The following is a 19,880-nucleotide window of genomic DNA, read 5'->3' as shown; positions in this document are numbered from 1 at the left end:
ATTAAACTGGAATCCATGATTAAACAAATGCATGTAAATTGTGGTAATGATCTAAAGAAACAGAAAAGAGAGGGCTAGATAGAAATTGGGTGATGAGAAATGTTGAATTGCATTGTTTAAGCAAGAATGGCATTACATTCATGCTTTCTAGTTATGTGTATGCAAATATGTTATTCGTTTTTGGTGGTGTGTGGATAGAATTTACTAATGCCAGGATTTAGTAAACGAAGCAGAGAGATGTAGTGAGAGCAGTGGAAGGGATACCCCACCCTAAGACGGGGGTACACCAGTTCAGAAGAGATATGGAAGGGCTGACCTCCAGCTTTAAGCTGACTACAGGGGAACTAGAGAGTGCAGTCAGACAGATAGTGTTGGAGGACTGGGCGGCAGTAAGGGGAAACTGGGTTCCCGGAGATGGGAACGGGCCGGTGTTAGAGTGGGAAGAGGCTTATGGAGATAAATTGGCACAACTCTGTGATAATCTGAGAGAATATTATCACAGACATGCCGACTTCTCCAAAGTCCACGAGTGTAAGCAGGGAGACAGTGAGACTATTAGTCAATACCTAGAGAGACTGAGAGATGTGTTCAATGCAAACAGTGGATTTATTAAACAATAGGTTTATATTTTAATAAATTAATGCAACAGGTTTAAATCAGTAGATTAGTGGTTATGGGCTTGTTATTTATAGGTTTAGTGAATTTAATGAAACATGGAGTTATCCGATGTGTTCTGAGGGGAGAGTTGTATTTTTTTTATTTAATTTTTTTTATTTCCCAGGACTGAGGAAAATCCCCTACAGTATAAAGGGACAGTAGGAGACAACGTATCACTTTTTTTTTTTTATAGATACCTGGAATAAAATATCACTGCTTACTTATATGAAGTAAGGGATTATATTGACAAATGAGTGAAATATGACATTAAGAAGGGTGACAGGAACACTATACGGGGAAACAGATATTTCCTATGTTGTTGATTATATTTTACATTTTGGCCATTTGGCAGACGCTCTTATCCGGGGCGACTTACAGTTGGTGAGTGTATATATTTTCATACTGTAAAGAAAGGAACAATCCTACGAGATAATGTCTGGCATAAGGATAAATTATTACATTTATTAAAGTCACTGTTTTGATATGCGGAAATATTGACACATGGGTAAAACAATGTGTCAATAGGGGGATAGGTTAGATGGTAGAGCAGGTTAGGAAGCACTTTGTGGCCTATGGTATAACAAATTACTACAACAACAAAAAAAAGATAGACAGAGAGCAAAATGTCAAAATATCCAGTCCAGCAATTGGAAATTGATTTTATAGAGTTATCACAGAGTGAAAGGAAGAAATTGGGTACAATGACTACCGATAGTATTAATGACGATTAGGGTAACACCAGATAAATTGGGTTGTCCCCCTTTGAGAAAGTGTTTGAAAGACCTTACAGAATGCCACAGTTGGCAGGACTAGAACAGGCAGACATAGAACTAGAGAATACACTAGCAGAACACATGAGAAAATTGTTCGTTAACCATACCCGTATGTCTAAGAATTTGTGTCCTACAGGAGAATTAAAGGAGAAGGTGACTCATAGTATACAACCTGGAGACTGGGTGTGGATCCAATCGTTGAGGAAAAAGGATTGAAAGCAGTCACGCTGGGAGGGACCATACCAAGTCCTATTGGTAACTGCCTTCGCTATAAGAATAGCTGAGAGAGCCACTTGGGTCCACGTTACCCACTGCAAAAAGGTAGGCCCACATACCAACACCGTTGAACACACACAGAGTTAAAGAGAAGAACTGACCCACTAGGGTTCGGGGGTAAACTCTGTTAATGAAGAAACCCTACCCCGACCTTTCATCACTGTGGGGTGTTTATAGAGGTGTGGGTATGGGGAAGTACCAGGCAGGTGGGTCAGGGACAGGATTGGGATGGCGGTTTTGGGGATTTTGGGGGACTCTGAGCTGCATCATCATGTTAACCATATTATGGATTAATCCAGGTCAACCTAAACAGGGAAATGATGCACTGATTCGATCTCGTAGAAATACTGAAACCAAGAAAGACTATTGGGGGAATGATTATTTTATAGTTAAAGTCAGTTTAGGACAAGATGGGGGATTCAAGATACCATTCGACTTCTCCCATGAAGAGATAGGAGGTTTTGAGGGCTTTGGTAAGAAGGGGGCGTGTACAAAAAAGTTAGGTCCTAGAAGGTATGGTAAATACATTTGCACTGGGGAACGCTCATGTCCTTGCGCAAGGGTGTTAAACATACCTGGGGAACATACTATGAGAATGGAATGGACGCAGCACACCGATGGGGAATTAAACAAACCCATGATAAAGATAAAACGGAACTGGTGATAACGGTAAAGTAAATTATGCAAGATGACATAGCAAGGAACTATTGGGTCTGTGTTGATGATGTCGGGGCAAATACATGTATGAGGCTCATTTTTCAGGAGAGAAATGAATCTTCCACCCCCGAGACAGAACAGCAGGTAGATCTAATGTTATCACCAGAGGTATCAAAAACTATTCTAACACCCCATGGAAGGCCCTCAGAAGGAATCCTAAATAGCACTAAACCACCAAGGGTAGAATATTTCCTCTTGCAGGAAATGAACCAAGGAGAAGTAGAAGGAATTTCAAATGAGAACTTCTGGGTAAGGTGGATGAACTACACAGCTAGGGTGTTGGGTCAAACTAATTGTTATGCCTGTTCAACAGGTAGGCCAACCCTTCTAACTGCACCTATGCCTCGGACCATGTTCTCTTGTGTGATAGATTTGGGATCAAACCTCACCTAATTGTTCTGATATTAAAATAACCACTCTTAAAAAGGATAATTACTAAGGCACCCCAATTCACCATGAACCCCGGAGATTATCAATGTTATAGACATCAAAGTAATGCGAATCACAGATCAAATTGGAGAAGGGTTTACAACAACGTTTTTCTGGTGGGTTACAATTAATAAAAATGTTGACTGGATTAATTACATCTACAAAGGTTTGTTAATTAGACAAGGGATGCAGTGAAGGGAATTTCAGACCAACTATCCGCCACCTCACTCATGACCTGACAGAATAGGTTGGCTCTCGATATGCTTTTAGCAGAGAAGGGCGGATTTACAAGATGGTGGGAGGTCATTGTTGTATGTTTATCCCCAACAATACAGCCCCAGATGGTACAGTAACTAGAGCACTGGCAGGTCTCACTGCATTAAATAAAGAATGGGCTGAGAACTGGGGGGTGAATACATCAATGACTGGTTGGTTTGATAACATGTTTGGTAAATGGAAAACTATTGTTGTAACTATTCTGTGTGCAGCTATAGCTTCTATAGGTATGTTTGTTCTTTGTGGATGTTGTCTTATTCCCTGTGTCCGAGGGTTGGTGAGCAAGGCGTTGGAGAATGCAGTTTCCCAACAGATGGTGAGATACGGCCCAATCCCGGACTCCGACCTAAGGAATGAAGAATATGACCCACCAGGCTTGGTGGAGGATGACGACGATTCAGATAGTTTGAGACTGGATGAAACTTTTCTTAGTTCTAATGTGTGAAGGTTGCAGTGAAAATCTAACGAAGAGCTGTGACTGGATGTTTACCTAGAACTATAAATCTCTAGTTTAAAAGTAATTGTAATGAATTTCTGTGTATTAAAGTGTGGATAATTTAGTCAAAGCGTGGATTGATATAGAAATTAAAATATATACAGGTTAAAAGTAATGACTAAATGTTCCACCCTTAAATATAGTTGTGAAATGTTCTTGTTTTAAGTATGATTAGTACTTTCTTAGTAGTGACTAATTATTATACACCGAAACTGTGTGAGATGTGTTAGAATCTACTACCTGGTAATGTGTGAGTGTAGGACCAGTAAAGATTATGACATTGTGTTACTATTTAGCAATGTGAGTAGGAGTTAGACCTGACGGCGAAGAAGAAGGAGAACTGTTAAACATGGTGCAGAATATTGTGAGAACAGCGATAACTGAGGAATGCAGGGAGTAGACTATGATAAGAAAATGTGTGTGTGTATGTGTATATGTGTGTGTATGTACAGTGAGGGGAAAAAGTATTTGATCCCCTGCTGATTTTGTACGTTTGCCCACTGACAAAGGAATTATCAGTCTATAATTGTTTATGGTAGGTTTATTTGAACAGTGAGAGACAGAATAACAATAAAAAAATCCAGAAAAACGCATGTCAAAAATGTTATAAATTGGCTAGCATTTTAATGAGGGAAATATGTATTTGACCCCCTCTCAATCAGAAAGATTTCTGGCTCCCAGGTGTCTTTTATACAGGTAACGAGCTGAGATTAGGAGCACACTCTTAAAAGGAGTGCTCCTAATCTCAGTTTGTTACCTGTATAAAAGACACCTGTCCACAGAAGCAATCAATCAATCAGATTCCAAACTCTCCAGTATGGCCAAGACCAAAGAGCTCTCCAAGGATGTCAGGGACAAGATTGTAGACCTACACAAGGCTGGAATGGGCTACAAGACCATCGCCAAGCAGCTTGATGAGAAGGTGACAACAGTTGGTGCGATTATTTGCAAATGGAAGAAACACAAAATAACTGTCAATCTCCCTCGGCCTGGGGCTCCATGCAAGATCTCACCTCGTGGAGTTGCAATGATCATGAGAACGGTGAGGAATCAGCCCAGAACTACACGGGAGGATCTTGTCAATGATCTCAAGGCAGCTGGGACCATAGTCACCAAGAAAACAATTGGTAACACACTACGCCGTGAAGGACTGAAATCCTGCAGCACCCGCAATGTCCCCCTGATCAAGAAAGCACATATACAGGCCCGTCTAAAGTTTGCCAATGAACATCTGAATGATTCAGAGGAGAACTGGGTGAAAGTGTTGTGGTCAGATGAGACCAAAATCGAGCTCTTTGGCATCAACTCAACTTGCCGTGTTTGGAGGAGGAGGAATAATGCCTATGACCCCAAGAACACCATCCCCACCGTCAAACATGGAGGTGGAAACATTATGCTTTGGGGGTGTTTTTCTGCTAAGGGGACAGGACAACTTCACCGCATCAAAGGGACGATGGACGGGGCCATGTACTGTCAAATCTTGGGTGAGAACCTCCTTCCCTCAGCCAGGGCATTGAAAATGGGTCTTGGATGGGTATTCCAGCATGACAATGACCCATAACACACGGCCAAGGCAACAAAGGAGTGGCTCAAGAAGAAGCACATTAAGGTCCTGGAGTGGCCTAGCCAGTCTCCAGACCTTAATCCCATAGAACATCTGTGGAGGGAGCTTAAGGTTCGAGTTGCCAAACATCAGCCTCGAAACCTTAATGACTTGGAGAAGATCTGCAAAGAGGAATGGGACAAAATCCCTCCTGAGATGTGTGCAAACCTGGTGGCCAACTACAAGAAACGTCTGACCTCTGTGATTGCCAACAAGGGTTTTGCCACCAAGTACTAAGTCATGTTTAGCAGAGGGGTCAAATAGTTATTTCCCTCATTAAAATGCAAATCAATTTATAACATTTTTGAAATGCGTTTTTCTGGATTTTTTTGTTGTTATTCTGTCTCTCACTGTTCAAATAAACCTACCATTAAAATTATAGACTGATCATTTCTTTGTCAGTGGGCAAACGTACAAAACCAGCAGGGGATCAAATACTTTTTTCCCTCACTGTATGTGTGTGTGTGTATGTATGTGTGTGTGTGTGTATGTGTGTGTGTGAACTGATGGTCAGGAGAGCAGTTTTAAAGTGGAAAACTACAGCCCGCCTACAGAAAGGTGGGATTTTCGTATGACGTGTGCGTATATAAATACTGTACGACCATTTTGTGGCAGAATTCTCAATGAATAAAGGCCTGACTATGCAGACCAGGACTTTGTCAGTTTCTTGATCCAAAAACATTACAACCTTTTGGGAGACGCACAGAGACACTGAAATAGTTTGTTAAATATTTCTCATAACACTACTAAAAGACCAAAATATATCACTTTTGCAACGAACTGTCAAAATGAAGACCAGAATTAATGTGTTTCACTATAACTAAGGCTAAAACGTCTGTTTTTCGATGAAAAAATGTTTTTTACATGGAAATTATTGTTTAAGAGCACAATAGTCTAGGCCACTGGACATAATCTATTTGTTATTAATAATATCCTACTTTTTCTCAAATTTCAGCATGTTGTAAACACAAAACGTATTTGGTGATCTCCAAATAGTTTCATGGAACTTCCATGTCGGTACCTAGTTAGCCAGGGATAGTTACTAACAGGACCCAAACTGTAGATGTAGTGGCTAACCTTCCTGATAGCCACTCTAGCACAGGTGGAATAGACTGGGATTTGCAAATGTTCATAGACGTGTGCAAAACAAACTGTTTTCCAAACATCGTTCTTTGGTTGGGTCTTTTGCCCTTTTATCAGCAAAGATAAAAACAGCAATAATTCCATACAGGCAGATGTTATTACCCCACCTGGTTTCTGCAGCCGAATTGCCCAGGTGCGTAGGCTAATATTAGTTAATTTGTAAGTCGCTCTGGATAAGAGCGTCTGCTAAATGATGTAAATGTAAATGTAAATATGCTCTCCATACCTATGCATCCCTACTTCCTGGTCACCTGTGCGCCAATATTTACAGTACGAGTCAAAAGTTTGGACACACCTACTCATTCAAGGGGTTTTCTTTATTTTTACTATTTTCTACATTGTAGAATAATAGTGAAGACATCAAAACTATGAAATAACACATATGGAATCATGTAGTAACCAAAATATATGTTATATTTGAGATTCTTCAAATAGCCACCCTTTGCCTTGATGATGGCTTTGCACACTCTTGGCATTCTCTCAACCAGCTTCACCTGGAATGCTTTTCCAACAGTCTTGAAGGACTGCTTAGCACTTGTTGGCTGCTTTTCCTTCCCTCTGCCGTCCGACTCATCCCAAACCATCTCAATTGGGTTGAGGTCGGGGGATTGTGGAGGCCAGGTAATCTGATGTAGTACTTCATCACTCTCCTTCTTGGTAAAATAGCCCTTACACAGCCTGGAGGTGTGTTGGGTCATTGTCCTGTTGAAAAACAAATGATAGTCCCACTAAGCCCACACCAGATGGGATGGCGTATCACTGCAGAATGCTGTGGTAGCCACACTGGTTAAGTGTGCCTTAAATTCTAAATAAATCACTGACAGTGTCACCAGCAAAGCACCCCCACACCATAACACCTCCTCTTCCATGACTTGAACTCTGTGAAGCATTTAATTGGGCTGCAATTTCTGAGGCTGGTAACTCTAATGAACTTATCCTCTGCAGCAGAGGTAACTCTGGGTCTTCCATTCCTGTGGTGGTCCTCATGAGAGCCAGTTTCATCCTAGCGCTTGATGGTTTTTGCGACTGCACTTGAAGAAACTTTCAAAGTTCTTGACATTTTCCGTATTGACTGGCCTTCATGTCTTAAAGTAATGATGTACTATCGTTTCTCTTTGCTTATTTGAGCTGTTCTTGCCATAATATGGACTTGGTCTTTTACCAAATAGGGCTATCTTCTGTATGCCCCCCTCCCCCCTCCACACCTTGTCACAACACAACTGATTAGCTGAAACACGTATATATATATATAGAGTGATTATAAAGTGCCACTTCTGGATTATAAAGTCCCTCTTCTCCATTGTGCACAGAAAAGGCTTGTGATTATAAAAATTCCTTCCAGGAAGAAAATTCCCAGATTCCTGTCACATTCCATAAAGGAGAAGGAGCCACATGCTTGTAGTGAGGCCAGTCTTTTAGAGAGGAGGCCTAAGGTGTATTCATTAGTCAGATTCTGTTGCAAAATGTTTTTGTCTGTTGCTAAACGTTTTGCAACAGAAACCATTTACCGTTTACTCTAGGAACCAAACGAAAGCAAATAGAACCAAACGGGAAGGGACCTAACTGAATTTGTCCAATAGAAACTCTAGTTTTCATTGCAAAACGTTTTCCGTTTAGAGTAAACGATTTCCGTTGCAGAAAAACGAAACATTTTTAAAACGGAATCCAACCAATGAATATACCCCTGCTTTTTTTTTCCAGAATCAGAAATGAGCTGTAGCTCAATGTGTACTGTTTGGTAGGCAGAGAAGGAGCAAGACCGAAATCAAAATTTAACAGAGCTACCTTTTCATGCCTTTTTAGGCATGTTAAAAAATATATTAAGCCCCCCCCCCCCACCCAACAGACACACACACACACACACACACGCACGTGTCATTAAATAGCTTACTTTGTGAGGCAATTCATGACACGTTTATGTACATGTGTTCATGGTCGACAGGTGATGTTAACCCAGATATTTCACTTCTGAATCTGACTAATGAATACACCCTAACGCTTGTCCATATATGTATATATTCTTAATTCATTCCTTACTTAGATTTGTGTGTATTGGGTATATGTTGTGAAATTGTTAGATATTACTTGTTAGATATTACTGCACTGTTGAAGCTAGAAGCACAAGCATTTCGCTACACCCGCAATAACATCTGCTAAACACGTGTATGTGACCAATCAAATGTGAATTGATTTGATTTATAATAAGTCAAAACAAGTCAATTTAAAATAAGTCAATTTCAAAGGCTGTTAGAGAGAGTTTGTTGTTTTTGGGGGAGGCTTTCTTTGATTTGTTTATAGCCCAAGAGCTGACTTTGGAGTTTAACAATGGGAGGTCCCCCTCACTCTGACGCTGAAGGCCAGTGGGCCTGATCCAAAAAGCATATTTCCTAGAGAGCTTCACTTCCTTGCCAAGAATATCATTGTGTTTATTGTTCATTCTTATCAATGCACAGCCTGTCCAGAAACAACATACAGAGACTTAAAAATTCAGCACCATGCGCTTGATCTTTTAAGCAGAAAGGTGTGCTTGTGTGTGCATGCATGAGTGTGTGTGTGCATGTGTGTGCATGTTTGTGTATGGATTTACGTGTGTGAGAGAGAGAAAGAAAGAAAGAATGAGAGAGTGTGTGTGTATCACATTCAAACCATATCCAAGGATGCTGACTAACAGATGCAGTTGCAATGATGGATGTGATAATGATGTTTGCTCATGCAATGATAATGAGGGGATGATGTTTCAGCTTCAGCGTAGTAGACCATTGGGAGAATTATCCACACATCCAAGAAAGTCATAAACATATTGAAGGTTATGGGCATGCTGACAAATTACTATTCACATGCATTTAGGTCAGGTGTTTATTCAGTGAGGTTTCAGATGAAAACAATCTACCAAAGTAAAAAAATGTAATATAATAATATTATTATGTATTATATATTCTGTGGGTCTATGCAACACTACAACAGAGTGACAGGACAGGTGCATCTCACATACTAAATGTTTCCCAGGTGACTGTAGCTGTAGCATACCTGTTTTTCCAGCATTATCATCCTCTCAGATACATGACATTAAAATCGCTTCTTGTGCATGTTCAGAATATATTATCTTCTCTTCTGCACCAGCATCCAGCATTTTGATAACGATATTATCCACAGTGAAGCTCGTGCATCAAATCAGCGTGTATGTTTATTCTTGTGGAAATGTCCAGTGAGTCCAGCACCACCTTGAGATTATATGTACTGTAGTAGGATACTGTACTAGTCTATTCAGCTATTAGTCTAAACTCCACAATAAATTGCAGCATTCGAAGTGCATTTAATTTCTAGGTCATCCTCTATCTTCATTCTCAAGCCTTATGCCCTCCTGCAACCATGGGAAACATGCAATGCGCATTGGTCTGATTTGAACAATTTCATGAGATTTCTTTATTTGCTATTGTTAATTTAACCCCCCAAAATAGTAATACAAATTGCTGATCATATAATTCCTGATCCTATCCTTTTGCTTTGGTGTACATAGCATCACGCAGTGAATTATTCTGTCCACTTATGCTCAAATAAACTTTTTGAGCAAATTATTTACAGCTGTGCACTGAGACTCGCAAAAAATAATAACTGTCCTACCTATGTCAAATATATATTTACTGCCTTCTGTCAGGCTCGTAGGTATCAGCCAGACGCGGACATAATTTTTTACAGTATGCCCGACCTAAAGCGTCTAAAAACATTGATGCTCTTGAACACCCCACCAAATCGCAAAGCGAAAGTCCAGCGTTGATCCAATCCTGCGATGTTCTTAAACAAGTTCCTACTCACAGCATCGTGGGAGTTATACTCCAGTCTAGTAGGTGGCGGTAATGCAACATTTATTGGATGCCAACCGCCGTTAAACCTCATCGAAGAAGAAGAAGAAGAAGAAGAATAAGAAGAAGAAGAAGAAGAAGAAGAAGAACGCATTGTGGGAATTTATGTAAAATCAAGATGGCAGCCGCCTGTGCGAGAACTATCGGTAAGGTCGGCTGGAACATTTTGGAGTCTCCAGCATGTCGTGCTGGGAATATTGCCTCCCTGGTTCCAAGGGTCTCGCTGCATGGATCGAGCAGGGCATACGGTACGGGCGTTGCAGGATTCCGATCCAAATTGCTCTTCACCCCTCTGCGCGTTGGCCGGGTCCTGGGGTGTGCGTACCTGGTTGGAGGGGGACTTGGCTTGTATCAAACAATACAGTTATCTGTCCAACATCACCTTGCTGAAGAAGAAGGCAAGGTAATGGGCAATAATATTAGCTATGAAAAGTATTTTAATTAATTGCCATGTAGTTTACCTTAAGCAAAGGATGTCAGGTGGATTTTTGTCAGCTGACAACCTGTCTGTGGTTTGCCTAATAAATCAGACCGTGTACACAATGGAAAGCATCGCCACATTCGGGACTACTGGCTGGTGTGCTTTTGTCATGTAGTTTGCACAATGTTACATCCAGGTTCAACTAAATGTTCCATTGTAAATGTATATACAGTTAATGAAATTGACTTTTTCCAACTTATATGTCTTCCACAGGCTTATTCTGATGGTGACCTGAAATTGACACTGTACCAGTACAAGACCTGCCCATTCTGCAGTAAAGTGCGAGCTTTTCTGGACTACCATCGGCTTCCATATGAGATTGTGGAGGTCAATCCCGTCATGAGGAAGGAAATCAAGTGGTCAATTTACAGAAAAGTGCCAATCCTAATGGTGAACGATGATGTGGTAAGGGGGACAGAGTCACTCTGCATGGCTTGGTATTAGCTAGCAGATCCGACCCGCATGTTTACAGCTGCACTAGGGTCAGAAAGGCTTCCTGTGTAAATTAAGACACAGTGGAGCCTGCGTGAGATATATGGCTGGGAAAACGTACCTCATTCCAGGGATGAGAAATGCGTTCTCCGAATAGTCCCATTATCCTAACTGTTACAATGAGAAGATTGAAGACTGCTAGTTTTTCCGGAAAACGGTCCTTTCGTCCTCATGCTAGGTAGCAGAAGCCACAGCAGCCATTTTGAAATGGCAGTGTCAGCCAATCAGCTCCTTTGTTGTTCAACATGACATGCCATTCCATAATGGCTACTGCTAGTTAGCATGAGGACAAAAAACTAGCAGTCGTTCAATCTTCTCTGTGTAACAGTGGGGATAATGGGACAATTCGGAGTACATATCTCGCGCCGGCTCCGCAGTGTCTTAATCTACACAGGAAGCCTGTCTGACCCTAGTGCAGCTGTAAAAAGTGGGTCGGATCTGCTGGCTAGGTTTGGTATTAGTTACAGGCGTATGGGATGATGGAAAACTTGTTGTGTGATCGCTCTCTCCTTCTGTGCTCTTGACCTATCAGCAACTGAACGATTCCTCAGTAATAATCAGCGCTTTGAAGACACAGTTGATAAGCAAGTAAGTAGCTACCTCCCGAGAAATGTTCTTGTTGTTTTTTTACATAAAGTGGTCCTTGATCATGGTAACTAAGCATTCTGAATTCTCTATCTCTTCCTGCAGGGAAACCATCTCAGAGATTCTGCGCTGTTACCCAGAGATGAAAGCTGTCAATGAGAAGGGGAAGGAGGTGACAGAGTTCAACAACAAGTACTGGGTAATGGTGAATGAAGCTGAAGGTCAGACGATGTACCCAGAGAAAGACTCCAGAAAGTAGGTGAACACCTTGGATGCCAAATTACTGCTGCCCATAATAATGACAAAATTCTTAGTGCATGGGTCACTAATGAAAATTCATGGATCTGTCCAAACCTCTCTAAAGACACTGTGCATCACTACTCTTTTTAGATTCTGTCAAGCGTCAGCTAGGCTTAAATGTCCCTTTCTCTTCCCCTTCAATCTGCTTCAGAGAGGAGATCAAATGGCGTAAGTGGGCAGATGATTGGCTGGTTCATCTGATCTCGCCCAATGTGTACCGGACCACTGGAGAGGCCCTGGCCTCCTTTGACTATATTGTCCGCGAGGGCAAGTTTGGCACTTATGAGGGCTTCTTTGCTAAGTATGTTGGAGCAGCTGCCATGTTTGTCATCTCAAAAAGACTGAAAAGTAGGTGGGTGACAAAATATTTTTTGTATGATTGTCTGCTATATAACCAGCCAATAATGTTTAGTGATGAGCTCTGTTTAAATTGAATGCCTCTATCCTGCAGACACAACTTGCAGGATGACGTGAGACAGGATCTGTACAAGGCAGTCAATGACTGGGTGGCGGCCATTGGCAAGAAGAAGTTCATGGGTGGAGACCAGCCAAATCTGGCTGACCTGGTAAGAGCATCACATCTGTCATGTGAAGTATTATCTTACACTTCTTGAACTTGTATTGTCTACTTTGTCTCAGATGCAGATTTCATGATGAGACTATTTGTTTATAATAGCCAAAGTGTTTTGTTGATTTATGTCCTTGACTCTCTTCTCCTCTCTGCAGGCAGTGTATGGGATCCTAAGAGTGATGGAGGGTCTTGAGGCCTGGGATGACATGATGGAGAACACCAAGGTGAAGAGCTGGTACAGATGCATGGAGAAAGCTACACAAAGCCACGAGGACCACAACTGATCCTGCTCAAAACATTGACCAGCGCTAGGAGATCGGATTCAATAGCACTTCCAGCCCTCAGATTAAATCTGTAGATGTCATGAGATGGGAAAAGTGATTGCATCAAGGAAAGGTGGAAAAATGCAATAAAAAATTTTCCTAAGGACCTTGTCCACCTGCTGCAATTCACAGAAAGCTACTTCCAACCTTGATTTATTTTCTGTGAAAATGTACCCAATGATTTGTTGATTTGCTTTAATAAACTGGCAGCAGTTAGCCGTTAGATCCTTGGTTGCTGTGGGTTTCTGTCTACCTGTGCCCCCCAGTGTCAAAGCTGCAGAGACTTGTACAATGTCTATGACATGGGTAAAACCAAATTGGCAGCTTTAAATTTACATTGCATCTGAGTGCAAAACATTTCCTCCACGCAGTCTTAGCATTTTGGGTTCAATTTTTTGTCCTGTTTTAATTTCCATTTACTCAAAGGTTGAAATAATTGAACAAGCTAACACGACTGTTTGAATAGTTAACGTTACATCAGAATCAATATACTGTTCCCTCTTTCCCAGTGCTTTCCCTCTGGGTTTGACCTTCCATAACAGTTCTCAAAGTAGGAAATACTCACTTGTAATGCTTTGGAAAGTATAGATTCAAACTTATTTTGGCTACCTGTTTCATGATTCTCTTTTTAACCTGTTAACTTCACGACTGCTTATTCTACCTCAGATGAGGGTTCCAGTCATAACCAGATTATTTACATTATGTCGGCTCAAATAAATTATTCTCAATTATGCAGGATATAGCTGGGTGTTTGTGTGAAATGGGTCTAATAATTTGGGAGCTTCCATTGGACAAACTGGTTGAAATTGTTATGCATAAACTCCTGACCAATTTCTAAATGAAATACTATGGCTATTAAAAACCAGCCCAATGATGTGCATACATGTAAAAAGGTTCAATAAAAATAAGTAAAAAATGTTTCATGTTTTAATTCAGGAACAACGTACATTGTTATATTTTGCACCACATGAAGTATTACATTCATTTTCCAGGGAAGAGATACAGCTCTTACATTTCATATTTTACACCTGTATTATCTTCATTTCACTCTAAGACTACATTTAGACAGGTAGCCCAATTCTGATCTTTCTTTCACTAATTGATCTTCTGACCAATCAGATCAGCTCTGATGTGATTGGTCAAAATACCAATTAGTGGAAAAAAATATCAATTGGGCTGCCTGTGTGAACGCAGCCTTATACCGGTTTGGTACAACCTTAACTGCAGCTCAGCACCAACTGAGTGGTAAATGGAAACCTTAAATCCTCACACTATAAAAACAGAAATAGCTAATTACATGTCAATGTACAAAATATAAACATGTTGGTGGATTACATTCCATTATCTATGACAACACTGACAATATGGCTTGAATAGTGGATGTCATGATTGAGTAATCAGATCTAAAAGCAATCAGCAAAAAATAAATACAAATAGAGAGAACAGAAAGTAATCCCTCATAGGTTAAAATCTACAAGTAATGCCATATGAATTTGGTGAACCAAAATAATCACATTGCAGTGAATGAGAAAAGACAACAACAACCGTACAGCAAGAAGCCACATAACTACCTTAATAGTATAATGTTCTCAACAAGGGTAAGGGGGAAAAAGAACAATGGATATGACTATGCAGTAGGATTAGCACGAAGATTGGATAAAATAGTTAATGTTGCAGTCACGGTACAGGCCAGTTATAATTTGGTTTTAGCAAACTATACTAAGTCTACATACTATTAAGCAAATTGATCAGGATATAGCGCATCATTGCAAACATAAACATAACTTCCACATCTACACAGAGCTTCTCTACCTAGTGCATTCTATGAGTTGTAGACTGGGGTGATGCAGCCTTGAATACAACTGAGGCATAATTTTTAATGTCCAACGAACCTTCTTTCCCATCCTTCCGTGCCCCACTCAGGATCTCCAGAAGTGGGAGATCAGCTGGCCTTTGGGGGGAGGGATCTGTCTGTTTCTTAATGAACTCTTGATAGGGAGACAAAAAGAAAACACAGGATCACTTTGACCAATTTTAAGAGTTAAGTAGGTTTTAAAGACAGTGCATCAGTGTCAGTTCAAAAATGGTGCATACAATACTGTGCTATAGTGGGCTGTGCAGCTTGGCCTTGCAGCACACTCACCTCCAGGAACTGCTTGAGCCTTGTGACTGAGCCCGCCTGGCCTTGGCTGGTGACAGCTTCAATCCTGAGAGAGGAGAAATGACAACATGAGGTCTGTGCATTGAAAGAGTGTCCAAGGTAAAGTGTACCACAAGGTTAGACCAGACTATTTTGTTTTGATGTAAAACTGAACTGCTGAGAGTGGTGATTGTACCTTGGCAAGTAATCCTCTTGGATGAGCAGAATGAGCTTCCAAAACTGAACCTGATACTGCTTCATCAGGGCGTTGCCACAGACCTAAGGGAAGACCGAGAACAGGGGACATCAGTGACCTGCATAAAATGTCTAGTCTTGAGACCGTCTTTGGAGACAGGTGTCAGAGACATGACTCATCACCTCTAGGAAGTCAAAAAGGAGTGTTGCCGTGACGTCTGCCAGGGGCTCCATGTTCAGCATCTGAGCCAGCCAGCGCCAGCCGTTGTTCAGCCCATGTGGGTCAGGCTGGAGGGGTGGACACAAATAATGATAATAATAAGGTCAGCCTACTGACATTATACAAGGGGGGGGGGCAGTGAAGTGTTTTGACATAGTGATATTAGCATTCGTTATGTAAACAATGTAAGATTGTCTATACCCCCTGCTTGGAGACATAAGGCCATCTGAGCTGTATGATAGCAGCATAGAGGCGGATCATTCCTGACATCCTCTTCAAAAAGCTGTCCTGAGCCTCCACCCCTCCATCTTCCACACGGTAGCCTAAGATTCTGGTGGGACACAGAACACCACATCAGCCAGAGCAACTGACCTCATTTGCTTAGATTGTGGAAGCAACACACTTGAAATGCAGCATAGGTGTTTTTAACCCAAAGTCATGGAATTACTTAAATTTCTGTTTCATTACAGTTAGTTCCAGATGCATTGCAAAACAGTGTGATGCCTCACTGACTTCTGATATTCCTCTACAGATGTGCCATCCTTCATAGGTGGGTAGTGGGGCACTGCGTAGGGGCACTTCTTGTGAAGGTGGGCGAGGATGAGGTCTCCGACTTTGGGGTGAAGCTCCCACACCCCGGAGGCCACCACAGCGATGGGGAAGGCTGCCTCGTGGTGGGATGCCACCTCTTCCTCTCCTTGTTTCTAGAGAAACACATTGACAAGGAAGCATTTTCTAGAGCTCTATGAAAACAAGACACTACACTATTTTATTCGTATGACTATGGAAGTATAAAACATAGCATTAAACATTAGGCACTGTATGGAAGACATATAGAATTGTAAAGAGACAAAGACCAATAGTCCTGTGTCTCCAGCAGTTCAAGCCAAGGTCATGTGAACTCACCACAAACTTCTCGGCCAGTTTGTAGCTGACAAAGTCCAGGCCGTTGGGATGCTGGGAGGTGGAGACAGACTTCCCTCCGGATACCACTGATCTCCCAGACAAAAGCTTGTCAATCTTGTCAAATATTTCCCTGAGCTTGGAACCTGGGTATTTGACAAACATGGCCCAGACAATTTCAATCGCACAATTATTATAGCAATGTTCACCTTCTTTCACTTTACCATAGATAGAATGAGTGTCATTATAAGCCTCGGAGACCTCTCCATAACCCAGACGCACCTGAGATACTGGAGATCTGGCTGACAGGGATGGTGGCTGCCTTCTGGAGCTCCATTCTTAGTTTCTTTGTCTGAAAAACAAATTTAAAAAGGTAATAGTAATGTTGCCATTCATTTGTAATTGAGCTTTTAATGTGAAGGTGTATCATAATGTGGGAACTGCAGTTTCCTATAATGGCACAGTTTATTTCTCACCCATGCAGTTTCAACCAACCTGGATATCCTTAGTGTTGTTCAAGCCTTCAAAAGACTGTGCACACTGGTTAGCGGAATCCTGCAGCTCCTGGTACCACTTCAGAGTGCTCTGCTCAGCTTTAGTCTGCAGGCCTTTGGAAAGAACAGAGTGCTTCCTCATTCGTACATACCATATGAATCCAAACAAACACATTCCTTTTATCCATCCATTTATCCTCCCTCTCATTACCCTTTTTCCGTGCCTTCTCTTTGGCTGACAGAGCTGCACTCTTCTTCTGCTCTTCCTGCTGGGCCTGCAGCACTGCCAACTTCCTGCGCTCCTCTTCCTCCTCCTGCGCCTTCTTCCTCTTCTCCTGGGCCTGGGCAGCCGCCTCCTGCATCACCCGGATCAGTGACCTCATCTCATGCAGTGCCCGCTCTGCCACCGTCATGTCTTCCACACTGGGGAACTCCCCCTACGCAAACACAAACAAACATAACCACTTACCCATATTGACCAGAGCAAGGACATAAACAGGATAACAACAAAATAGATGTTATTCCCTGCTCCCCCATAGCATGGGTCTACTACGAAAGACACATGCAACCATAGATGAAGGATAAAGAGAATCACACTGACCTCTGCTGTCGTGCGCACCACCTCTGACACCTGGGAGCATAGCTGGTTGGCGCGGGTGCTATAGGAAGTGAGATCAGGGGAGGGGCCTGACTGGGTGGGTGTGGCCGGCTCCAGGAGCTGATTGAGTTGAAGTATCTCTTCCTGGATGGCGTTGAGAGCACGCAGTCTCTCCCTACCCTCCACCTGTCTCTGCCTCTCAAATTCTGCCTCCCGCAAGCGCTGTTGCTCCGCCTCCCTCAGGCGCAGGTTCAGGATCTGTGAGGGGTGGAGGAGATTTTTCAACCTGTATCTGAAAACGACTGTTTTGCATTTTGCTTTCTGAAGTTCCAGTGGTTAAACTTTCAATACCTTTATTCTGTTTTTGTGCTCTTCTTTCAACTTTTCTTGGCGCCCAATGCTTTCTTGTGTTCTTTTAAACAAGAGAAAGACAAGCAGTAAATTAAGATTCTTGACATGTAACACATTTTCAATCCTGTCACAGGGACAGCAGCATATTGGTGGGTGAAAAGGAGACGATTATGCTTTAGAGATAAAACAAGCACGGCGTACTCTCTGTCCATCATGTCCCTCATACTCTGGTACTCCTGTCTCTGCTTCAGCTCCATGAACTCCTCAAAGCGTTTGAGCTGCTCTGACTCCCGGCTCGCCACTGAGGCCACCAGCTTCTCCTGCAGCTCCTGCCTTAGACTCAGCTCCATCTGCACCAGGACATTCAAGGGTCTAGATTAGGTATGAAATGCTAGCTTAACATAATGCCATGGTTCTCACATATATAGTCAACAGTGTTGGAGTCAAAATGTAACAGTGACATGTTGATGCATGAACAAGATAACTAAGAAAAAAAATGAAAAGAAGCCTTTGCAACCTTGGCCTTGGCACGATGTTTCTCCTCACAAATGCGTATACATCCTGCCATTTGAGTTGCCCTGGGAGACAGCAAGGAGATGGTGGGGGGAAGAATGGGGTTGGAGACTGGACTGACATCATTGCTGGCATCTGTGGCACTGTCCTCATCACCAACAATCTGCTGCGGATCGATATGAAGACAAATGTGATAGGTTCATAAAAATGTACAAAAATACAGTGTGCAGAGGGAGTTATAATATGGGATAAACGGAGTGGGAGAGAGACTTGCCTGCTCCTCGTCTTTCTTCGACCTGGGGACCAGTAGTGGAGAAGAGAGGGGAGTGGGCTGAGCATTGGCTGAAGGGAAGGGGCTGGTTGAGGAGCTTGTGGAGACTGGGGCCTCCTCGGACAGGCCTGGGCTTGGGTCACGGGAAGCAGAGCCCAAAGAGCAGGTCTTCTGAAGGGTTCGAGGGCTCATGTTAAGCCTCTTCAGGATGAGCCCAGAGAGTGGGGACAAGCTAGGAGCTTCATTACAACCTGACAAAATATCCTGCAGGGGACATGAGAAAGGATCATACCGGTAACGTTAGGCTACATCACATAACTAATAAAATGAAATGCTTATTTAAAATGTGTGTCCAATGTTGCCTAGGATACTGAAATCGTAGACATACCATGAGCCAGCTAGCTAGCAGGATAATAATTATGTTGGTCGTGTTGTAACTTTGTTTTTGTCAGTTAGCGAATACACAACATGCGATACAACTTTGAACCATTGAGCTATATATTTGAAGTCGTAAGCTAGCATGCTAGCGGTGACGTTCATTACCTCCCCCTTTTCGAGCCAGTCTGGGTTGTATTTCAGTCTTCCCTTTGTTGAGTTTTTTAAGGCCTCTAATGTATCCCATCGTAAACTTTCAACAGGCATTTTGGCGTGTAAATAAACACACAACAAACACTTTTGAGAGACGGGTGATTATTAGGCTAACTTTAGCTAGCTGCTGCTTGCGGCATAAGTGCCACTGAAAGTCAAACTCCGACGTGGTCAATTTCCGGCTCTGATACATCTATCGTTCCGAGTCAAGGCTGTTTATCCTCAAAGCTACTTTGCCCTCATAATGGGTCAATTCATAACGTATTGTGAACAATGTTAATCTAAATACTGCGGGTAGAAGCTTGACAACTATCTTGACTTTTTCCTTCATTTTCTGAGTTTGTGAATGCGTGAAACACACCAGACTGTCCATTTTCATTTTAAGCTTTTGTTATTGTTTTGTAAAACAGTACAGTAAATTTCAACTGAATATAAAAAAGAGATCCTTGGTACAACTCATACAATATAATGCTAAGAATATTCAATCAGATTGGTGAGTGTGTGTGTAGAGAGCTTGATAGCACAGAATCACCAAACACAATACTATATGAAGCTTTGAGAAACTGAACATAATTCTGCAGGCTGCGGTTTGTAGAGTCAGATTGTTCCAGTCTCTCCTTCAGGT

The 19,880-nt window shown here is 42.0% G+C and overlaps 2 protein-coding genes across 2 annotated transcripts; one reads left to right on the top strand and one right to left on the bottom strand.

Annotated features, from left to right (window-relative positions):
* Positions 1–10,340: 10,340 nt before the first annotated feature.
* Positions 10,341–13,205, top strand: LOC311145186 (prostaglandin E synthase 2-like). The gene is made up of 7 exons (XM_084181396.1): positions 10,341–10,633; positions 10,925–11,116; positions 11,736–11,791; positions 11,894–12,043; positions 12,240–12,440; positions 12,540–12,654; positions 12,815–13,205. Exons 1-7 carry the CDS (start codon positions 10,349–10,351, stop codon positions 12,941–12,943), a joined length of 1,128 nt encoding a protein of 375 aa, XP_084037522.1. The 5' UTR covers positions 10,341–10,348; the 3' UTR covers positions 12,944–13,205.
* A 691-nt stretch (positions 13,206–13,896) lies between these two features.
* gle1 (GLE1 RNA export mediator) lies at positions 13,897–19,419 on the bottom strand. The gene is made up of 16 exons (XM_084181395.1): positions 19,211–19,419; positions 18,671–18,931; positions 18,401–18,562; positions 18,085–18,233; positions 17,884–17,944; positions 17,536–17,790; positions 17,146–17,371; positions 16,936–17,048; positions 16,723–16,792; positions 16,444–16,586; positions 16,051–16,241; positions 15,739–15,868; positions 15,501–15,605; positions 15,319–15,401; positions 15,126–15,189; positions 13,897–14,970 (listed from the first exon to the last, which is right to left on the bottom strand). Exons 1-16 carry the CDS (start codon positions 19,307–19,309, stop codon positions 14,902–14,904), a joined length of 2,181 nt encoding a protein of 726 aa, XP_084037521.1. The 5' UTR covers positions 19,310–19,419; the 3' UTR covers positions 13,897–14,901.
* Positions 19,420–19,880: the final 461 nt, after the last annotated feature.

This window comes from Coregonus lavaretus (genome assembly GCF_964263955.1).
Source record: "Coregonus lavaretus genome assembly, chromosome: 17".
NCBI classification, from domain to species: Eukaryota; Metazoa; Chordata; class Actinopteri; order Salmoniformes; family Salmonidae; genus Coregonus; species Coregonus lavaretus.
The sequence above is the reverse complement of the archived record's forward strand: the minus strand, read 5'-3'. Positions and strand labels throughout refer to the sequence as shown.

Coding starts and splice junctions, on each gene's coding strand:
- gle1 (XM_084181395.1), bottom strand. CDS start 19,309: ATGCCTGTTGAAAGTTTACGATGGGATACATTAGAGGCCTTAAAAAAC. Junction 18,234..18,400: donor AACATCGTGCCAAGGCCAAG/GTTGCAAAGGCT, acceptor GTCCTGGTGCAG/ATGGAGCTGAGTCTAAGGCA. Junction 16,587..16,722: donor CCAGATCTCCAGTATCTCAG/GTGCGTCTGGGT, acceptor TCAAATACCCAG/GTTCCAAGCTCAGGGAAATA.
- LOC311145186 (XM_084181396.1), top strand. CDS start 10,349: ATGGCAGCCGCCTGTGCGAGAACTATCGGTAAGGTCGGCTGGAACATT. Junction 10,634..10,924: donor TTGCTGAAGAAGAAGGCAAG/GTAATGGGCAAT, acceptor TGTCTTCCACAG/GCTTATTCTGATGGTGACCT. Junction 11,117..11,735: donor TAATGGTGAACGATGATGTG/GTAAGGGGGACA, acceptor TTGACCTATCAG/CAACTGAACGATTCCTCAGT.